Source organism: Rhinatrema bivittatum, chromosome 2, assembly GCF_901001135.1.
Source record: "Rhinatrema bivittatum chromosome 2, aRhiBiv1.1, whole genome shotgun sequence".
NCBI lineage: Eukaryota > Metazoa > Chordata > Amphibia > Gymnophiona > Rhinatrematidae > Rhinatrema > Rhinatrema bivittatum.
In genome coordinates this window covers 209,972,024-209,995,915 of record NC_042616.1, presented here as the reverse complement: position 1 = coordinate 209,995,915, position 23,892 = coordinate 209,972,024, and the positions used below count along the sequence as shown (strand labels likewise).

General features: G+C 43.2%; 1 protein-coding gene across 2 annotated transcripts in view; it reads right to left on the bottom strand.

The window, feature by feature from the left end:
• Window positions 1-23,892, bottom strand: part of KLHL7 (kelch like family member 7) — a 119,954-nt gene that overhangs the window by 86,705 nt on the left and 9,357 nt on the right. For both annotated transcript variants that reach the window (XM_029589075.1, XM_029589076.1), the window contains exons 3-4: window positions 5,002-5,095; window positions 3,834-3,958 (exon numbers count right to left, since the gene is read on the bottom strand). In XM_029589075.1, coding sequence (XP_029444935.1) covers window positions 3,834-3,958; window positions 5,002-5,095 — 219 coding nt within the window. The remainder of the gene's footprint in view (window positions 1-3,833; window positions 3,959-5,001; window positions 5,096-23,892) is intronic.

Here is a 23,892-nt window from a genome sequence, read left to right as displayed (position 1 = left end):
CTATACATGCATACATACATATATATTTATTTATTTTGAATTTTTATATTCCGATATTCCTATAAAGAATATAGATCACACCGGTTTACAATGGAACAGAACTTTCGCTGGGAGGTGATATATTAAACAATGAACATTAGCAATTGCAACGTTCAGAAAAACATTTGGAAACAAGGAACCATAACAAACTGGGAACAAAAACAAAAAATAAAATAAAATAGTGGATAAATAATAATAAAATAAAATAATAAATAAAGGAATATGACGAGGTTATCAAATTTGCGGATGATACAAAATTATTCAGAGTAGTTAAATCACAAGCAGACTGTGATACATTACAGGAGGACTTTGCAAGACTGGAAGATTGGGCATCCAAATGGCAGATGAAATTTTTATTTTATTTTTATTCCATATTAATATAATTATTCAATTTACATTGAATGCAAAAAGAAAGGAAATACAAACTTTGATTTTACAATTCTCAAAGTTACAATAAAAAAATTATTCCTTGCATTCCTTATTACAAAACAATGTAAGGGAGATCCAATTACTAGAGCAATTCTAATTCAAACTCAAATATTTTTACTCAAAAATACATGAGAGGTTGCAGAGTTAATATTAAATACAACTATTCAGCAATTGATGTTCCAGGCTCAGTTCCTTGGTTCCGACGAGCTTCAAGAAATTTTTCTAGTTGGTCTGGGTCATAATAGACATATCTTTTGTCGTCAACTCACATTATACACTTACAGGGAAACCTGATCACCAATTATATGCCAAAGGTTCTTGCTAGGTTCGCTAAAACCAGAAACATTTTACATCTGGTCTGGGTGTCTTTAGAGACATCCAGATAGATCCAAAGTTGTCCCAAGAATTGAGAGGTTCTATTCAACAAATACAATTTTAGAACTTCCTCTCTATCTAATGATAGAGCAAATTTAACCAAGAGTACCTCTCTTTTCAACCTGAGAACTGTATGAAGACTCAATTCTGTGACATTCAATGAAACTTCATCCCTTAATTGATTTTCTTCTTGTCGTTCATTTTTCCATGAAAGAAAGTATGCATTTGATACCGATGGTAAATTTTCAGGATCTATTTGTAACACCTCCCATTCTTCAATTGCTCTTTTGGAGAGACTAATTTACATTTCGGAAAGTTTATAAACCTAAGATTTGTGTATCTAGTAGCATTTTCTAGATTTTCAACTTTCCTATTTAACAAAGATTCTCCTTGAATAATCGATAGCTGTACTTTTTTTAATAGGACTTATTTCTTGTTCAACTTTTTCTAAAGCCTCTGTATGTTGAGTCACAACTGGATTCAGATTATATAAAGCTGCTTGCATTTCTTTTATATTCAGATTCATTATATTATTTTGTAACGAAACAACTGCTTGCCATAGCACATCCAATGTAATGGCTTTAGGTTTCTCAGTCAGTAAAGGTGGTAAAAAAGTTACCGGTTGAGGCATAAATTGCCCCTGCAGATTGTGGGTCCCCAATGACTGAGCCGGCTTCCTTTCTGCAGCAGAAGCTGTTTCTCCGACGCCAGAAGCTCAGCTTTCGCCTAGAAAGCTCTCCACCAGAGGGGAGGAGGTTGTCAGACCTCTTACTGCTCCTCGTGCTGCCATATCCACCGCTGGTCCCTCCTCGATCAGACTCACTTCCAGGGACGCATTTCGTCGGTGTGGTGAGTCTGGGTCCATGGTCGTTGCATCGCTCATAGGAAGTACAGGCATAATTGGGGCTCTGGAACTTAAGAGAAACTTCTCCCATAGGTGACCGTGTATGCTCACCAGTCACTCTCGCAGGATTCTCCGAGGTCAAAGGCTCTGCATGTGGATAGAAGCTCGGTAGTGTTGCCTGAACCAGCAGGGGGTCGAGGCATCCTGTCTAACCCTGCCTTTTCGTTTTGTGTGAGGCATCGCTTTACCAAATGCTCAGATAAGAAGAAAAATGAACCGAGAGACAAACGAACTAGGAGCTCCTAAAACCAACTCCTTTCATAGTGACGCCATCTTGGATCTCCTGGGATCTGTGGCAGATGAAATTTAATGTGGACAAATGCAAGGTGTTGCATATAGGGTAAAATAACCCTTACTGTAGTTACACGATGTTGGGGTCCATATTAGGAGCTACCACAAAGGAAAAAGATCTAGGCATCATAGTGGATAATACTTTAAAATCATCGGCTCAGTGTGCTGCAGCAGTCAAAAAAGCAAACAGAATGTTAGGAATTATTAGGAAGGGAATGGTTAATAAAACGGAAAATGTCATAATGCCTCTCTATCGCTCCAAGGTGAGACTGCACCTTGAATACTGTGTACAATTCTGGTCGCCGCATCTCAAAAAAGATATAGTTGCGATGGAGAAGGTACAGAGAAGGGCTACCAAAATGATAAAGGGGATGGAACAGCTCCCCTATGAGGAAAGGCTGAAGAGGTTAGGGCTGTTCAGCTTGAAGAAGAGATGGCTGGGGGGGGGAGGGTATGATAGAGGTCCTTAAGATCATGAGAGGTCTTGAACGAGTAGATGTGACTCGGTTATTTACACTTTCGAATAATAGAAGGACTAGGGGGCATTCCATGAAGTTAGCAAGTAACACATTTAAGACTAACTGGAGAAAATTCTTTTTCACTCAACGCACAATAAAGCTCTGGAATTTGTTGCCAGAGGATGTGGTTAGTGCAGTTAGTGTAGCTGGGTTCAAAAAAGGTTTGGATAAGTTCTTGGAGGAGAAGTCCATTAGCTGCTATTAATCAAGTTTACTTAGGGAATAGCCACTGCTATTAATTGCTATCAGTAGCATGGGATCTTCTTAGTGTTTGGGTACTTGCCAGGTTCTTGTGGCCTGGATTGGCCTGTGTTGGAAACAGGATGCCGGGCTTGATGGACCCTTGGTCTGACCCAGCATGGCAATTTATGTTCTTAAATAGTTCCCTGTTCCATTCCAAATAATTCCTAACATTCTATTTGCCTATTTGACCACCACTGCACAAACTGAAGATTAAGGTATTGTCCACAAGGACTCCAAAGTCCTTTTCCTGCATAGTGATTCCTAATACAGTACCTAGCATCATTTACCTGTAGATGGGATTATTTTTCTCTGTGTTCATTAAAAAGCCCAGTCTCCTAGTTTCACAAGGTCTTCTGCTGCCATTTTAACAAATCGAAACAAACTGTGTGTCATCTGCAAATCTCGTCACCTCACTTGCTCCTTTCTCCAGATCATTTATGAATATGCTAAATAGCACAGGTCTCAATATACATCCTTGGGGCACTAACCTAACAAGCTTTTCTCCATTTGAAAAACTGACCATTTAGTCCAACCCTGGTTTCTCTATCTTTTATCCAATTACCAATACACAACTGGACCCTGCCTCTGACCCCATGATCTCACAATTTCCCCAAGGAGTCTCATGAGGGACTTAGTGTATTTGGATTTTCAAAAGACATTTGACAATCTCAACCAGCTCACTTTTTTCTGCATGTTTATTGATAGCCTCAAAAATCTAATAAATTGGTAAGTTAAGTCTTCCCTTTGCAAAAGCCATGTTGACTCTTCTCCATTAAACCATTTTTTATTTATGAGGTCAGTAATTTTGTTTTTAAGAACAGCTTCAATCATTTTGCCTGGCATCAATGTCAGGCTCAGCAGTCTATATAGTTTCCCGAATCATTCCTGAAGCCCTTTAAAAAAAAAAAAAAAAAAATTTGGCATCACTTTGGCTACCCTCCAGTCATCCAGTATCAATGTGAAGGCACATTAGGGCAAGTACAATAAAAGTCACACACAGTGTGTATCCAATGCTCCGCAAGCTTTAATCTTACCGAGACAGTTTGAAGCATCAACTTGTTCTTTCAGAAAATCAACACACATTTTCTTCACTGGTTCAATCTGATACTGGTTGGCTGCATCTAAGAGAGACTGAACGTTGTTGCTATTGACTGAAATTCTGCAAGTAAACAAAATACAGTTAACACCAAGCAAAACAATTCCTTAACTTTATTTTATACTCCACCTTTCATGACACTTCAAAGCAGATTACATTCAGGTGCTGTAGGATTTTCCATGTCCCCAGGGGACTCACAATCTAAGTGTCCCTGAGGCAATGGAAGGTCAAGTGACTTGCCCAAGGCCACAAGGAGCAGCAATAGGATTTGAACCCTGGCTTCCTTCGTGCTCAGCCGACTGCTCCAACCACTGGCCTACTCCTCTACTAGTAAAAATACACACATGCAATGGAATGAACGTAAACATAAGATGAACTGTCCAGACATCAAAATACTGTACTGCTCTCAAACCTATAACCTAAAAAATGCAGTGGTCTTTTTCTATATATTTGTAATTCACGAGATTGATTTTCTGCAAGCAAACAGGACTGACCCTGGACTCTGACAAAATTTTTGTGCAGGGCTAGAAATCAATAACAGCTCAGACACTTTTCCAGCTGAGATATCAGTTTAATACAAGGTGTATTCAGGAGTGACCACTATCCAGGGAAGAAGCAAAAAAAAAACACAAAACACAAAACAAAACAAAAAAACTAAACACAAAAAAAACAAACCCTGTACTCATTCACCACTGGATGGGACACGAGTGAGCACAAATGGAATACCCAATGCTGCAGAGTTGGCATTTCAGCACATCTATCTTTCTCTGTTCTACTTTCACTTAAGTCTAATAATATGAAGCCCCTCAAACAGACAAAGCACCAATATATATATATATAGATATGTCTTGATGTGACCTCTCATGCAACCAAACAATGACATCTGCTGCCTTTTCACGGCTGAGGACTGTGGCACAATTCCAACACTAGAGACACAAGATGCACCCTCTCAGAGCAAGTTGTCAAAAAGTACATGTTACCCACGTACACCCCTCAGTTTGCTGAAGAGATAGAAATCTTTTCTGAAGGTTAAGAGAGGAACTCACTGTATTCAGTATCACACCTACCTCACAGAGACAGACAGAGGGTTATAAAGCTGGAAGTACCTGGCAGTATAAGCAAACTCCACAAGCTGCTCGATAATATCAGGCTCCGCATCCTTCAGCTCCACTTCAAAGGACTTTGACTCCAGCATATTTGCTAGAAAAAAATATGCATATCAAAACAAGACACACAGAAGCTTTCTGGGTTTAATGCTCTAGGTATCCTCCTTCTCCATTACTGATTAGAGACATTAAGCTTTAAAGTCTTTAACCAGCGATGCCATTTTAAAAAAAATACCAAGGAGACGTTTGACTATTTCATGGTGCCCGATTTCCTGCTTTTGGCCACATGTACTAGCCTACAGCAGAGCAGCTTTCAAAATCCTCGATGACATCACAATGTGCTCTGACCTACCCGAGATGGGTTTTTTTTTTTTATCTTGTACTCATGACTCTCTAGTTACCTGTTGATTTGTTCCTATGCCTTCTTGCTTTCCTTTTGGTACATGGTATCCATTCCCCCCTCCCTGTATTTTGTAATTTTCTTCCTTTTTGATGGTTCGATGTAAACCAATGTGATGTTTCAACTAACGTCGGTATATAAGACTCCTTAAATAAACAAACAAACAATTGATCTGGCCCCTTTACCTACAGGAAAAAAACACAAAAAACAGGGATTCTAAGCATGGAGGCACATGTGAAGCCTGAGCCAGGGATCATGGGAAGCTCTATGACGTGGGGCAGAGATCTGAATGAATGGATAAAAAATTAGACAAAACAAAGGAAAATTAGTTCTTACCTGCTAATTTTTGTTCCTGGAATACCACAGATCAGTCCAGACAAGTGTGTTTTGCATCCCTACCAGAAGATGGAGGCAGAGAATAAAAGCTTTTCAGGCACTGCTATATAACTGAGTGTTCCACCTGCAGACTCTCAGTACTGACCTGTATCAAAGCCAAGAAAGAAAAAAAAAAAAAAAAAACAACTTTCAAACTCTAACCCCCCCCCCCCCAATCCACAGCGAGCAGAGAAGTAACAGTTGATCCCCCTGAACTGGGAACCCTCAAATCAAGGATAACAATTGGGGGGGGGGGGAAGAGTCAACATATATACAATCCGTACCTTCTGCAATATACATGTATAGAATCAACAACGGTCTTTTGAAAATCAGGGGATGGGATTCTGGACTGATGATCTGGTGTATTTCAGGAATGAAAATTAGCAGGTAAGAACCAAATTTTCCTTTCCTGTTCATACCCCAGATCAGTGCAGACAAGTGGGATGTACCCAAGCTCCCATACAGTGGGTGGGAACCCAGAGGATCCGGTCATAACACACTCTCCCCAAACACAGCCTCGGCTGGAGCACGAATATCTAATCTGTAATGCTTGATAAAAGTATGAGGCGAGGACCATGTAACTGCCCTGCAGATCTCCTGTGGCAATGCACTGAGAGAAGAGGATCATCTTGTTGGTGGCTGAAAGGAATCAGTAAGGTTTTGCTTGAGACATTATCTTTTTTAAAAGTATTGGGGCAAAGTTAACTATTTGGTAATATTATTTAGTGTGTTTGTATTTTTAAATAGTCAATAAGGCAGCTAGTAAGCAGTAGTTCGTGTGTTTGTATACTAAAAAAAAAAAAAAAAGTAGCCAGAAGCTAGAAATAAGCTAGGAGCAGTGTATACCTAAGTAAAAAGGTTGAAAAGTTCAGTTCAGTTACTCACCTTGGAAAAAAAAGTGTTTAGGTAGTGTGATTTGGTACCAACATTTGTAATCAAGAGAGCAGTGAGTCACTCTGGCTGATTAACTGAAATTAGATGATCAAGGGGTTAAAGGGGCACTTAGAGAAGATAAGGCCACTGCAGAAAGATTAAATGATTTCTTTGCTTCGGTGTTTACTAAAGAGTATGTTGGGGAGATATCTGTTCCGGAGAAGGTTTTCATGGGCAATGATTCAGATGGACTGAACCAAATCACGAAGAACCTAGAAGATGTGGTAGGCCTGATTGATAAACTGAAGAGTAGTAAATCACCTGGACCGGAGGGTATACATCCCAGGGTTCTAAAGGAACTAAAAAATGAAATTTCAGACCTATTAGTAAAAGTTTGTAACCTATCATTAAAATCATCCATTGTACCTGAAGACTGGAGGATAGCTAATGTAACCCCAATATTTAAAAAGGGCTCCAGAGGCGATCCAGGAAGCTACAGACCAGTTAGCCTGACTTCAGTGCCAGGAAAATAGTGGAACGTGTTCTAAGCATCAAAATGACAGAACATAGAGAAAGACATGGTTTAATGGAACAAAGTCAGCATGGCTTTATCCAAGGCAAGTCTTGCCTCACAAATCTGCTTCACTTTTTTGAAGGAGTTAATAAACATGTGGATAAAGGTGAACCGGTAGATGTAGTGTACTTGGATTTTCAGAAGGTATTTGACAAAATTCCTCAAGAGAGGCTTCTAGGAAAAATAAAAAAAGTCATGGGATAGGTGGCGATGTCCTTTCGTGGATTACAAACTGGCTAAAAGACAGGAAACAGAGAGTAGGATTAAATGGATAATTTTCTCAGTGGAAGGGAGTGAGCAGTGGAGTGCCTCAGGGATCTGTATTGGGACCCTTACTTTTCAATATATTTATAAATGATCTGGAAAAAAATACGATGAGTGAGGTAATCAAATTTGCAGATGATACAAAATTGTTCAGAGTAGTTACATCACAAGCAGATAGTGATAAATTGCAGGAAGACCTTGTGAGACTGGAAAATTGGGCATCCAAATGGCAGATGAAATTTAATGTGGGTAAGAGCAAGGTGATGCATATAGGGAAAAATAACCCATGCTATAGTTACACAATGTTAGGTTCCATATTGATGATGTTACTTACGTACCCCGGTATATAAAAATCTGTAAATAAATAAATAATATTGGGTGATACCACCCAAGAAAAAGATCTAGGCGTCATAGTGGATAACACATTGAAATAGTCTGTTCAGTGTGCTGCGGCAATGTTGGGAATTATTAGGAAGGGAATGGTGAATAAAAACGGAAAAATGTCATAATGCCTCTGTATCGCTCCATGGTGAGACCGCACCTTGAATACTGTGTACAATTCTGGTCGCGCCGCATCTCAAAAAAGATATAATTGCGATGGAGAAGGTACAGAGAAGGGCTACCAAAATGATAAGGGGAATGGAACAGCTCCCTTATGAGGAAAGACTAAAGAGGTTAGGACTTTTCAGCTTGGAGAAGAGATGGCTGAGGGGGGATATGATAGAGATGTTTAAAATTATGAGAGGCCTAGAACGGGTAGATGTTAATTGGTTATTTACTCTTTCGGATAATAGAAAGACTAGGGGGCACTCCATGAAGTTAGCATGGGGCACATTTAAAACTAATCGGAGAAAGTTCTTTTTTACTCAATGCACAATTAAACTCTGGAATTTGTTGCCAGAGGATGTGGTTAGTGCAGTTAGTATAGCTGTGTTTAAAAAAGGATTGGATAAGTTCTTGGAGGAGAAGTCCATTACCTGATATTAAGTTCACTTAGAGAATAGCCACTGCCATTAGCAATGGTAACATGGAATAGACTTAGTTTTTGGGTACTTGCCAGGTTCTTATGGCCTGGATTGACCACTATTGGAAACAGGATGCTGGGCTTGATGGACCCTTGGTCTGACCCAGTAAGGCATGTTCTTATGACACTCTGCCCAAGAGGTAGCCTGCGCCCTCGAAGAGTGGGCCCGCAAACCCTCTAGGGCCATCCATCCTGTACACAGATAAGAGATACTATTTTTTTTTTCAGCCTAACCATCGTTTGCTTCCTTTCTTTGCGCCACTGAAAAGGACAAAACTGAACGCTGAACATCCTTAGTGACTAAGATACCATAACAGAGTCCGACACACATCCAACAAGTGAAAATCCTGTGTATGTGGTGAATCATCGATAAATTCAGAAATGCAGAGAGTTCCACCAACTGGTTAATATGACACGAGGAAACAACCTTCGAAAAGAACGAAGGCACCATACGCAGCGACACAGTGTCTGTTACTCTTAAGAAAAGCTCTCGACATGACAACGCCTGCCGCTGTGAAATCCGCCTGGTCGAACAAATTGGCGCCAGAAAGACAGACTTCAAGGTTTGGAGATCCAGCCTCTGTTATGAGAAACTGGAGGCAGTTTATCAACCTTTTACCAGAATTGGGTCTGAATTATGACAGATCAATGGGTTCTAGAGGTAGTCAGGAGAGAATATGCTCCAGAAGTTTCCTGTCCCGTTTCAGACATATTTATGGTGTCCCCTTGCCATAAATCGCTCAAAAGGCGAAAGCAGTATGAGAAACAATAGGTCGATCCTTTAAAGATTCCCTGGGCAAAGCTCAAAGGGAGGGCCACAAAGTACTCTCAGAACCAAAATTAAGGCTCTAAGACTGACATATCCTACGAACTGGAGGACACAAATGCTTCGCCCCCTTCATAAAACAGATACTATCTGGATGGGAGGCCAACGGCTTTCTGTGAACCTTACCTCGAAAACAAGCTAACGCCACTACCCGAACTTATAGCGAGTTGCAGGCCAGGCCCTTCTTCAATCTCTGTTGCAAAAAAGGCCAGGATCTGAGAAATATTCACCTGCAATTTATTTATTTAAAAATGTTTATATACCGCTTTTACAATTCGAAAGAATTAATCAAAACGGTTTACAACCAAACATACATAATGAGTAAACTTAACAAATAAAAACAAATTAAAACTAACATTAAAATAATAACACAATAAACATTCATGACCAGCGGCTTTTAAACAATAAAATTAGAAACGGAGTGAATGAAAAAGGATTATTTCTTATGGGTATTGTATGAATTGAAGGAGATGCTGCTGTTGTAACAGATGAATGAATGTTTATTTTATGAGTTAGGAGATAAGGTGTATGCTTTCTGAAATAGATATGTTTTCAGTGATTTTTTGAACTGTTGAGTAGAGGAAGTAAGACGAAGATAATCTGGGAGTGAATTCCATAAAACAGGACCTGCTACTGAAAATGCTCTTTTTTCTGGTTAATTCAAGTTTTGCCAATTTGACGGTGGGAATGTCTAATAGATTTTTTGAAAAAGATCTGAGATGTCTGGAAGGTTTGTATATACGGAGATGAGTGCATAGCCAAGTAGAAGAGGTGTTATAGATAAGAGAGTGAATGATTGATAATACTTTGAAATGAATTCGATATTTAATCGGTAACCAATGAAGAGAAAGTAAGACAGGTGTAATATGAGTTCTACGCGAGGTACCTACAAGCAACCGAGCGGCAGAATTCTGAATCAATTGTAAAGGGTATAAAGCAGTGTCAGATAATCCTAAGAATAATGGCTCTAGCCCTTCCTTCAAGCATGAGGACTCAAATACTCTCCACACTCGAACATAAGCAAGCGAAGTGGATGGCCTCCTAGTCCGAAGTAAAGTAAAAGTAGTGATAACTGGCTCAGAGTAGCTCTTCAATCAAAGCCATCTCCTCTCAAAAACCAGGCTGCGAGAGAAAAGCGATCCACCCGATGTGAGAATACGGGCCTTTGCCGCCGTAACCCTGACAGCTGAGCCAATCTGATGGAACTGTCTATTGTTAGCTGAATGAAATCTGCAAACCACGGATGATGCAGCCACTATGGCACTACGAGAATCACCTTCCTGGGTGTTTCTCTATGCGCCGCAACACTCGACTGACAAGAAACCAAGGCAGGAACACATACAAGATTTCTGATGGCCATGGCTGAACCAGCACATCGATTCGTTCCGAGTCGACCTCCTGTCTGTGACTGAAGAACCGCACCACCTTGGCATCGCTTCACAAAGCCATCAGATCTAGCTGTGGACTGCCCCACCTGGACCGAATAAGCGTTAAGGCCTCTGCAGACAACTCCCACTCCCTGGAATCCAACTGCTGCGGTAACTGCCTGCATATTGTTTACCCCAGCTTCGTCAGATGCCGCTATCCCAGCCAGAAACTGCTCTGCCCAGGCAAATAGCGCCAGAGTCTCCTGAGCCACCATGCGACTCTTTATCCCACCCTGGCGATTGATATAAGCCACCATTGTCCCACTGTCTGAGAACACAGTCTGACCGCGCACCTGCTGCAGGAAATGACAATACTCTGCTTACTGCCCTTGTTTCCAATCGATTGATAGACCAGAATGCTTCTATTGGCGACCAAAGACCTTGGGCCATCCGCCCTTGACAGACTGCCCCCCCCCCCCCCCCACCCTCCAACCCTTGAGGCTGGCATCAGTGGTCACCACTACCAATCTACCCCTTTTTCCAAATTGTGGCATGACAGCCTTCATGAAAGACTGGATGTGGAGTCTCCCTGTAGTGGCAAAGAGTGATGAAACTTCTCCGATAGTGGTTTCCATCTGGACAAAATGTGCCCTCTGTATATGACACACGAGCACAAATGCCCATGGCACGAGTTCCAGCATAAAAAACACCAGAGAACCCAGGACCTGCAAACAATCCCAGGCACTGGGCACAACTAGCCACAGTAGCTGAACCACCTGTACCCTCTACAGCTTTGAAATCTTCTCTTAAGGTAAAAAAACACTTTGCCAAGACTGGAATCGAATCTCACTCTCAGGTATTCCAAAGACTGGGATGGAACTAGGTGACAGTTCACTAGATTTGTTATCCAGCCCAGGGCTCGCAACATCTCCATGACCCGCTGAATCGACCGACTGCATCCCAAAGATCCAGTCATCCAGATAAGGGTGACCAAAATTCCCTCCTTTCTCAAAGCTGCTGCCACCACAATGTGAATGTTTGCAGAGCTGTCGCTAACCCAAAAGCAAGGGCTCGAAACTGGAACTGCTGCCCTAACACCACAAACCATAGAAATCTCTGATGCAGAGAGAGTGTGGCAACGTGGAGATATGCCTCTGTTAAACGTAAGGACGTGAGAAACTCTCCTTTGCGGATTGCCAATATTACCGTCCTCAACATTTCCATATGGAAATGCGGAATATGCAGTGCCACATTGACCTTCTGCAGATCTAGAATTGGACGAAAAGTGCCCTCCTTTTTGGGCACCACGAAGGAAAAAAAAAAAAAAAAAAAGCAGCTTCATTGTCCTAGTTCTTCCAGCAACACAGACAATTGCATCTAGCCTTTGCAGCCACTGCAATGTATCCTGAATCACCTCCCATTTGACATGGGATGCACCATGAGACACTACGAAAGCATCTGTGAGTGGCTGAGAAATTTCCAAAGCATAGCAGTCTCTTAGAACCTCCAGGACCCATTGGGCCGACATTATCTTGGTTCACTCCTCGTAAACAGAGAGCTAGTCTCCCTCCGACGGCCTCCACGGAAGAGTGGACCAACCTGATCTCATTGTGAGGATTTATGTCCTCCGGCCCCCCGACTGGAGCTCTCTCTAGTTTTCCAGCCACCCCAAAAGGACTGCTGCCTTCTTGAGCTCTACTTCCTTGCAAACGAAGTAGCCTTGTTGGGATGAAATCTCCTCATATCTTTGAGGCGTGAGTGTGAAGGGAAGTTTTCTTGCAGCTGTTCCCTTTGATTCCCCCAAATGCTTTATCAGCCGCTTCAGATCTTTCCCAAAACAGTCTTCCTTTAAAGGGAAGATTCCACAGCTGCAACTTGGACCAGCCATCTGCCGACCAATCAGACCAAGACCATGCTCTGGGCAGATGTCCAGACCAAATCATACAGCGCATCAACCACATAGGCCACTCCAGCTTCCAACTGGGCCGCCTCTCTAGAATTGGCTGTCAGGATGGCACCCATGCCCTGTGCCTTCTGCACCCAATGCAGACAGACTTTTTTTTATAAGGCTACCACAGATCGCATTCAAAGACTTTGAGATCTCTGCTCTAACATCCTCTTCAAATGAATTTCCAACTTTTTGATCCTGAGCAGCCTTCAGTGCGGCCAATCCTTCCACCAGAATAGTCGTCTTCTTGGTCACCACCAATAACGAAGCATCCACCTTGGATAAAACTAACAGCTCCAAAAGTATACTCCATCAAAGGTTATAGCTTTGCTAGTGCCCTGGCTACTTTGCCTGCCTCTGGAGTATCCCACTCCCAGCTCCCCAACTTCACCTTTTTTGGCAATAGAAAGGCCTTTGGCGGTGCCCAAAGAACATCTAGGACCAAATTCACTCCTCAGTTACCAGATTCCTCGTGGATAAATTTAATTCCCCGCTCTTCCAGAACTGGGGGATAAGCGGTCTCAATCCCTCTTTGCAGAACAGGTGGACCACCCTAGGGTCATCACCGTCTTGTGACCAGGACTTCCTCAGGATCATCGGCATCCTTGTTGTTATCTTGGTCAACACCCACAGGTCTGTCTCCTGGATCATTACCCCGATTATCCTCAGGCCAACATCCAAATCCATAGACCCGTCATCTCCCGCCGCACGGTCCAGGCCCTGAAGGAGCAGCCCCCACCCCCCCTCTCGACCCTCTGGCTGAGGCCACCTTAGATCTCTTCAAGGTCTCCTAAGGTGTCAGGCCTAGACACCGCTTACCTCCTGCTCCCCGCTTGGCTAGACAGGCCTTGTGCTAGAGCAAAACAAATTCCGTGAAGAAATCCTCCAAACCACTGCTCCAGTCACCCTCTGAGCCTTATTCAGGCTCCTCTTCCTGCTCCTGATCCACCAGCCCTGAGTGAACCACCAGAGACAGCGGGGGGAGGAGAATTCCTGGACACCCTGGGAGCTGGCAGCTTCTTACTGCATGTCCCTCTCTTGCTAGATATGATTTCAGCCTCCCCAGGAGCCTGACAGGCCCATGTGACTGGATGACTTTCCTACTATGCGATACTCTCTTAGAGGTTCCCTCCTCTCCAGCAGCACTTTCAGTGAAAAGCACAGCTGAATTAAGCTGCTCACGCCCAACAATTCTTCCTGTGCTAAGGCTGGCACAATTACTACCTCGCACACAGCGCACCGCAGGCCTCACAGCCACATGGAGGATTGGTGATGCAAAATCACCTCTCCCAAGCAACCTTGTCCCCTCCCCAGTGCCTGCCATCCAACACAAAAAAGTGAGCTAATGTAAGGGGTTTTTTTTTGTTTTTTTTTTTAAAGAATTAGCGCCCCAGTCAGCCCAAACACAGCCATAAGCATAATAAATGGGGTACTTCCCTGCTGTAGGTGAGGGCAAGAAGGCTTCAGGCGGACTGAGGGAACCAGGACCCCTGGCTTTCAGTCTAAGGGTGCTGCGAGCTAAAGCAGTTCAGGGATCACCAATCCCCCACTCACCCGGCTCAACCTGAGGGATGACTCACGAAGATGCCTAACACCTCAGTGAGCACGTCTTCTATATCTTCCTTTTCTTTCTCTCCTCTTTTTTTTCTGTACTTCTACCATCTGCTGGAGACAGATAAATACTGAGGGACTGCAGGTGGCATTCTCTGTTATGTAGCAGTACCTGAAAAATTTGTATTCGCCGACTCCATCTGCTGGTAGGGATGCAAAACCCACTTGCTTGGACTGATCTGGGGTATGAACAGGAATGGATTTTATAAGGCAAAATTTCCCCATCAGATACTAGGCTAACAAAACAAACCCAAAGCTGTTTTTGCTAACTCGGGTGGTGTCCTGGCCTTCTGGTGCTAGTGTGTCCTCTGCTCTTCTCTTGCAGCGCCAGAACTCACTGCTGCTTCGTTCATTCTTTCAACTTAGTTTACAAAGCACAGAGAATGCAGGTAGGCAGTGATGAATCCAGATGAGTTCAGTAAATAAAACCAGGAAATGCAAGCTAAGACCATGGTGATAGGCCTGCACTGCCAAATGAGATAAAAACAAGAGTTTGGCACCTGCTTAACAGGCAGGTAATGAAAGTCAACTGTACTCTAAATCCAACTGCTCCATTTTCCTCTAAAACAACTCACAAATCAGATAAAGCATGAAAAGGCCAGGACATCTGTTTGTCTTACACACATCGTTTCAGGCTAATAATATATTTTTGGCTCTCAGCGAGGTACTCTGCTAGTAAAATGCACACCATCATGTAAGTTGTTAAAACCACATAGCATGGCTTATTTACAGAGAAGGGCAACCAAAATGATAAAGGGGATGGAACGGCTCCCCAGTGAGGAAAGGCTAGTTCAATTTGGAGAAGAGACGACTGAGGGAGGATATGATAGAGATCTACAAAATCATAAAAGGCCTTGAAAAGGTAAATGTAAGACTTATTTACACTTTCAGATAATACAAGGATTAGGGGGCACTCCACAAAGTTAGCAAGTAGCACATTTAAAACAAATTGGATAAAGTTTTTTCACTCCACGCACAATTAAGCTCTGGAATTTGTTGTCAGAGGATGTAGTTAAGGCAGTTAGTATAGCTGGGTTTAAAAAAAGTTTGGATAACTTCCTGGAGGAGAAGTCCTTAAACTGCTATTAATAAATAGGGAATAGCCACTGCTTGTTGCTGGCATTACTAGCATGGGATCTATTTAATGTTTGGGTACTTATGACTTGGATTGGCCACGGTTGGAGACAGGATACTGGGCTTGATAGACCCTTGGTCTGACCCAGTATGGCATATCTTATGTTCTTATCTAGTGAAGAAAAAATTTTCTCTTCTTCAAAAAAAGGTAGCACTGGAGACTTCCGGTTATGCGTGATCTGAGCTGGAGGCAATTCCCTTGCACTCCTGTCTGTAACTGATTTTTTTTTTTTTCAGTTATCCTGGTGTCCATCGGGGCTCCATTTTTCTAACATGTCGCAGTATAAAGAAGCAGGCAGTCTATCTATAATCTTCAATGTGGGCCAAGGTAACCTGCAAAAAGAAAAAAACAAAGACGATGCCCAAAGGTGCCAGCTGACTGTGCACCACATACAAAAAGGAGTCCGCTTCAGAGGAGAGTGAACCGCCAGAAAATGAGGTTGGTGATAACATGTCATATTACTCAACTCATGGAGCGTTTCACAGACAGGATTTCGAGAAACTTAGCTGCCTGGCTCAGTATTATCGTTGAAAAAAATTACAACCGTAGTTCAGTCGATACAGGACAACGTGGAACACCGGATTTCTGAGGCTGAAATGTCACATACCTCAATTAGCGCTAAAGTGAATCGTCTGGATTTCTTAACAGCTGCGTTCACAGACAAGATCGATGAACTTGAAAACAGATCTCGTCGTTGTAACAACAGATTAATTGGTGTGCCAGAAAAAAAAAAAAACGGTACCCACATGGTTCGTTTTTTCTCAAAATGGCTACCAGAAGTTCTGGCTTTTCCTTGCCTGAAAGGCTTTGTGAAACTCAGAGCACACAGATCTTTGGTGCCTATGCTGAGTAAAGGAAAATTTGTTCTTACCTGCTAATTTTCGTTCCTGTAGTACCACGGATCAGTCCAGACTGTGGGTTATGCCTCCCTTCCAGCAGATGGAGACAGAGAAAAACTTGAAGGGCACCCCCTCTTAACCTGGTGTGCCACCTGTATCTCTTAAGTATAAAGATTATCCAAGTTGAAACAAGAATGACAACGAATCAAACAAGGACAAAAAATGGAAAACAGAGAACTTTAAACTATAAGTAGTGGAAACTTGTCCAATCTAAAAAGAGAAGAAACATGTAGCCTTCTTCTGTAGTCTTCTGCAATAACACTGAATATCAGAGCGGACTCTCATGAAAACCCCCCTCAACGGGTGGGTGTTTGGACTGATCTGTGGTACTACAGGAAAAAAATCAGCAGGTAAGAACCAAATTTTCCTTTCCCTGTATGTACCCGGATCAGTCCAGACTGTGGGATGTACCAAAGCTTTCCTAGACAGGGTGGGACATTGACAGTTCCACTCAAATAACGCAGCTCCCAAAATTCCTGACATCCGGAGTCTGGACGTCCAAGTGGTAGTGACGAGCAAACGTATGCAGCGTCTTCCAGGTAGCTGCCCTACAGATTTCTTGTGGCGACACCAGCTGGCATTCAGCCCAAGAAGCCGCCTGGGATCGAATGGAATACACTTTCAACCCATCGGGAACTGGTCGTCCTTTACAAATGTAAGCAGACGAAATAGCTTCTTTTAACCATCGTGCAATAGTTGCCTTAGACGCTTTCTGGTCCTTCTTAGGACCGCTCCACAAGACAAACAAATAGATCTGAAACCTGGAAAGGACTGGTGACCTCCAAATAGCACACAAAAAAAAAAAAGTCCTTTTAACATCCAGATGCCTCAGCTCTTTTGCATGTGGGATGTCGGGAGAAAATGCAAAAAGGTTGGGAGCTCCTCTGATTGACTTAAATGAAAGGCTGAGACCACCTTTGGCAAAAAGGAAGGTACCGTCCTAAGAGAAACTCCCAAATCAGAAATTCGCAAGAAAGGCTCCCTACAAGAGAGAGCCTGGATCTCCGAGATCCTGCAAGCCGAGCAGATTATTTATTTAAAATCTTTTCTATACAGTCGTTTAGTAATGTACCATCACAACGGTTTAATTAGAGGCACGTATATTTAGTTTGGTTAAAAAATGTATCTATGAAAGTGCCATTACAGTGTCGGTACATGCTTATATAATATAACTTATAAGATAGGTGACATGAATCTAGTCCATTTATATGATTACTTTAAAAATGGTGTTTTTGGTGGCAAGGTCCTTTAACATGGCACATTTAAAAGGTTTGAAGGGCGGATCACACAAGACTAAGTACCAAATTAAGGCTCCACGAAGGACACACAGGACAGACAGGAGGATTCAAATGCTTCGACCCCCTGAGAAAAATCGCACCACATCCAGATGCGAGGCTAGCGACCTTCCATTAACTTTGCCTATAAGAAATCACAAGGCAGTCACTTGTACCTAAAGGGAATTAAAGGACAAGTCTTTAGCTAAGCCGCTTTGCAAGAACGCCAAAATGTGAGCAACCGATGACTGTCTGGGAAGAACACTTTGCTCGCGTCACCACGCCTTGAAGACTCTCCAAACTCTGACATAGGACTGGGAGGTAGAGGTCTTCCTGACTTGCAGCAGAGTAGTAATTACTTCCTCCGAATACCCTTTCTTTCTCAATCGTTGCCTTTCAAAAGCCAGGCCGCTAGACAAAAGTGATCTGCCTGGTCGAAAAATATAGGGCCTTGACGAAGCAGATTTGGAAGATGTCCGAGCCTCAGGGGACCGTCCTTTGCAAGATTGACCAGATCCACAAACCACGGACATCAGGGCCACTCTGGAGCCACTAGAATTACTTCCCCTGGATGAACCTCTACCCTGCGTAGAACTTTGCCGACCAAAGGCCAGGGAGGGAAAACATACAGGAGCACTGAGGTTGGCCACGGAAGCACCAGCGCATCGACTCCCTCCATGCAGTGTTCCCTTCTGCGACTGAAGAAGCGAGGAGCTTTGGCATTTCCTTGCATCGCCATTAAGTCCAGGTGGGGAGACCCCCATCTGCGCGAAATGAGATCCATTGCTTGGTCTGAAAGCTCCCACTCTCCTGGATCTATCCGCTTCCGACTCAGGAAATCCACTTGTATGTTGTTGGTTCTGGCGATGTGAGATGCCGCAAGCAGGGCGAGATGCCTCTCCGCCCAAGTCGAGTTGCTTCACTTCGGCGGTCAACACCAGACTTTTGGTGCCGCCCTCACGGTTGATGCAGGCCACCGTCATCTCATTGACGGACTCGGACTGCCCGACTGTGTAATAGTGGTAGGAAGTGCTGCAGCGCCATCCGAACTGCTTTGGTCTCCAGGTGATTGATAGACCAGCTTGCCTCCTCCGACGACCACCGGCCCTGAACTGAACAGGACTGAGACTGCTCCCCAACCGGAGAGACTGGCATCTGTGGTCACTACGACCCACTTTGGAACTTCGAGGTCCACTTCGTGAGTCAAGTGTTCTGGGACAAGCCACCAGCCAATACTTGATCTGGCGGGAATCGGTGAGAGGTAAGAGAACCCGAAATTCTTCCGACTTTGGATACCAACGGGAAAGCAATGCTTGTTGTAATGGTCTCATGAGCAAACGCCCAGGGAACCAACTCCAAAGGTGAACGCCATGGAACTGAGGACCTGCAAATAGTCTCAGGTTATGGGGAGTGGAAGCAAGAAACGACTAACCTGCTGCGTCAATTTGGCGATTCAATCCGGCGGAAGGGCTACCTTCCCCACACTGGTATTAAACTGGGCCCCTAGTAAGTCCATCGTCTGTGACGGAAGGAGGTTGCTCTTGGCCTGATTGACAACCCATCCGAGCGACTCCAGAAGACGTACAACCTTGATGACAGCCTCCTCACAGAGGGCTCTCAACTTTGTTCAAATGAGCTAGTCATCCAGGTACGGGTGAATGAAAAGCCCTTGTTTCCACAGGGCTGCCGCCACGACCACCATAACCTTGGTGAATGTGCAAGGTGCCGGAGCCAGACCGAAGGGCAGGGCACAGAAATGGAAATGCATACAGAAGAAACTTCTGATGATCCTCGCGGATGGATATGTGCAAGTATGCCTCCATCAGATCCAGGGATGCCAGGAACACGCCTTTGCGGACCGCCGCAATGACTGAGCGCAGAGTTTCCATCCAGAAATGTGGGATTTTGAGATCCCTGTTTACCTTTTTCAGGTCTAGGGTAGGAAGAGACTGCCTCAACCCCAAGATCAGGGCAAGACTGCAGGGTTTGCACCACCTCCATCTGCTGGAGACAGAGAAATAGTGAAGAGATGCAGGTGGCATACCAAGTTAAGAGGTCAAGTTTTTCTCTGTCTCCATCTGCTGGAAGGGAGGCGTAACCCACAGTCTGGACTGATCTGGGTACGTATAGGGAACTCCCCTTAGTCGTTCATCATCAGCATGTTCATACAGAAGGGAGATATGTCGCTTTGGACTGCACTTTACACTCCAACTTTATGTTGGTTATCATGTATGGTCCTAATATTGGTCAGGTGGAGTTTTATAAGAAGTTAATGGATACTATAGCAGTCTTTGGATATGATAACCTCTGTTTAGGTGGTGACTGGAATATGTGCCTTGCCCCTGCCTTGGACAAAATATCTCACTTGAAACCGGGGATCCCTAGTGCCCCTAACACCCAAGACTTGATAGAAACCTTAAAACTCATTGATATATGGTGTTTACACCTATTACTCCCCACGCCATTACTGTACAGTAGACTGGACTATTTCATGTGTACACCGCAATTTGTGTCTGGAATTCACAATAGTAAGATCTTAGCCTCTACTTTATCAGATGATGCTCCAGTGGAAGTCACTATAAATACGGGCGTATTGAAGCCTCAGACCTTTCATTGGCACATGAATAAAAACTATTTTTACTTATAAGATGTTACAGTAATCTATAATAGAGCATCTGCACATATTGTTTGTTGCCATATTTGGTATAATGCTGATGTTACATCATTCACCTTGTTCGGTGGCAACTGTTGTCATGTTTTACTTACTGGAAAATTGTAATAAAACTGTTTAAATTAAAAAACAAACAAACAAAAACAAACACTATTTTGGGCAACACTCATTTTCACACCCTGTTAAGAGAAACAATCTCTGGTTTTAATGTCTATAATCCAGAAGTGGAAAAAAAGACACCTTTATTGCGCTGGGAGACTTTTAAAGCTTGTTTGCATGGAAAGTAGATTAGTTATGCAAGCTTTCTTAAGAAAATAAGAAGTTAGATGAGATTACAGTCCAAATTGAGCTTTTAGGAGGCACAACATATGCATGATTGTTTGGTCAAAACTTATAAATAATTGGAAGCCTGGAAACGGGACAAAGTCGTTAGAGGTGGGCAAGTTGAAAGGACCCTTAGGTTCACTAAACTTAAGTTTTATCAACATGGGAATAAAGTGGGTGCCTTTTTAGCTAAGGCAGTTAAAAAGAAATTCGAGAAATCACATATAGTAGAAGCCAAAATGCAGGACATGGGGGGGGGGGGGGGGGGATGTACAGTTGACCCAGAGGAGATTGCAGATTGTTGGTACAGTTCTTCTCTCCCTTGTATACGGATGCTGCTCCTGCCTATCTTATAAATAATTTTTTTAGACTCTTTAGCTTCACCAAGAATTGAAGAGGTAGCAGGCGGCTCCTATCTCCCTGATGAAAGTAAAAGGGAAGTGCCCAGGCACAGATGGGTACCCCATTGATTTTTTAGAAAAAGAGTTCCTCCCAGATATTGCTCCTTTTTTTGGTATTGCTGTACAATGTGACTGGAATCTAAGGAATGGGACTGGGAGATACCACTATTCTTTGATTTATAAGGAGGGCAAGGATCAGGAAGACTGTGGGTCCTAAAGGCCTATTTCGCTTAATTGGATCAAAAGATCCTTACTAAAAGTCTTACAACTACAATTAGAGAGGGTTTCTCCCACTCTTGATCCACAGGGACCAGACAGGGTATCGACATCTAATACCAGAAGATTATTTAATGTTTTGCATCTAGCCCAGAGGTGGTTTAGTAGTATCCCTAGATACCAAGAAAGACCAGGATAGCTCAAAGACTTTCTTATTTGCAGTTCTATGGAACACTGGGCTGCCAGCCCATTTTATAGCTTAGGTTCAAGCCATGTATGATAGACCTAGGGCACATAGCCTTATTAACAGCTCACTTTCTTCCTTTATTAATATTGGCCAAGGTAGCAGGCAGGGCTGTCTACTTTCTCTGCTTCTATATGACTTGGTTATCAAGCCTCTAGTAGCAGTTATTCAGTCAAATGTAGGGATTAAGGGCATTAAAATAAAAAATCAGGCCAATTGAACATAAAATCTCACTCTATGCTGACAATGGGTTAATCTATTTGACCCTCCCTAACCATTCTGGCCCAGCCCTGATACAGCTTTTGCAGGAATATGGGATCCTATCAGGGTACAAAATTAACTGGGATAAGTTGGAGATTTTCCTATTCGGGCCTAAGGTTAATATCCCTGAATATATGACCCAGTTTTGACTGGCTAGAGAAGGTTTTAAATACTTGGAGATAAATATTGTTAAAAACTTTAAGGATCTATATAATAAAAATTATTTGGGAACTATTAGTACTTTGAGGCAAAAATTACAAGACTGGGCAGGGCAGATAAATTTGTTGAAAATGAATGTATTACCCAAACTATTGCATTTATTTCAGTATATACCAAATTCTGTACTGTTAAAAATAAGTGTTTGATGAGCTGTATGGTCATATGGTTAAGAACATAAGAAATTGCCATGCTGGGTTAGACCACGGGTCCATCAAGCCCAGGATCCTGTTTCCAACAGTGGCCAAACCTGGCAAGTACCCAAACACCAAGAAGATCCCATGCTACTGATACCAGTAATAGCAGTGGCTATTCCCTAACTAAACTTGATTATGTTATGAATCTGCTCCTGTGGAAGGAGGAATTAGCAATCTGATATGCTCAGCTCCTGTAGAGGGAGTAGTTAATCTGTTAAGGTATAGACTGCAGAGTTGCAATCTGTAATGAATCTATTGCTGAAGGCTCCTGATGGAGAAGGAGAAGCAATCTGTTACCAGCAAAATGCTTGGAGAGGGCACCCAGCTGTAGAGGAATGTAGATAGGTGGATCCTTGAGCTGATGGCAGATGACAGCTCCCCCAGGAGGATATCCTGAGAGGGACCAGCAGCTAGGCTTGAGTATGGAGACAGACACAAATAATTCTTTTATTAGACAGGATAGTAGAACCACCAGAGGTGGCAGTAGTGAGCTGATATGCCCGGCAGGGCTGAAGTCCCTCAGATACTGGAACAGCGATCCCAGGGTTGTTGCGCTGTAGAGAAACTATAGATAGTGAGTAGACAGGGTATGCTGTCTTCATAGCCAGAACTGGATGACAAAACTAACATAAGGTCTTAAGGAAGCTCAGTAGCTGGAAAGGGTTGGTCCTCGAGGAGCGAGTAACTGGTTCCAGGGAAAGCTCTGAGAGAGCAATGGTAACTCACAAATGTCTGTATCTGCGATAGCTTCTAGGTAGTAGAGAATCTTCAGAGTGTTCAGAAACATGGGCCCTCGAGGAGCGAGTACCGGTTCCTATCTGCAATCTGAAATAAAGAAAAGAGCGAGCCCCCGCGGAGCAGGTATCCTTGGTAAGTGCAAGGAGGCAGAGTAGCTTGGGAGTAAAGCCGAAGCAATTCCCTTGCTAACTCGATTCGTTAGCGAATACTGAGACCTTTTATATTGGAAATGGATGACGTCATCCGTGGGGGACGTGCCAGAGGCTCGCGCCCTTGCTGGTACATCAATCGGAGTGCACGCCCTACATCATCAGGCAACATGGCGGATTTGCAGCGTCATGCCAATCCGGGGATGCCGGAGGGCGACGGAAAGACGCCACGGCAGCTAACCGTCCATCAGACCCAGAGGGAGTCACCACAGAGGTAAAGAGGGCGGAGAGCAGTGACAGACACAACAGATTAATAGCCGTTAATGGACTTCTCCAAGAACCAAACCTTTTTTGAACCCAGCTACACTAACTGCATTAACCACATCCTCTGGCAACGAATTCCAGAGCTTTATTGTGTGTTGAGTGAAAAAGAATTTTCTCCGATTAGTCTTAAATGTGCTACTTACTAACTTCATGGAATTCCCCCTAGTCCTTCTATTATTCAAAAGTGTAAATAACAGATTCACATCTACTCATTCAAGACCTCTCATGATCATAAAGACCTCTATCATATCCCCCCCTCAGCTGTCTCTTCTCCAAGCTGAACAGCCCTAACCACTTCAACCTTTCCTCATAGGGGAGCTGTTCCATCCCCTTTATCATTTTGGTTGCCCTTCTCTGTACCTTCTCCATCGCAATTATATCTTTTTTGAGATGCTGCAACCAGAATTGTACACAGTATTCAAGGTGCACTCTCAACATGGAGCGATATAGAGGCATTATGACATTTTCCGTTCTATTAACCATTCCCTTCCTAATAATTCCTAACATTCTGTTTGCTTTTTTGACTGCTGCAGCACACTGAGCTGACGATTTTAAAGTATTATCCACTATGATGCTTAGA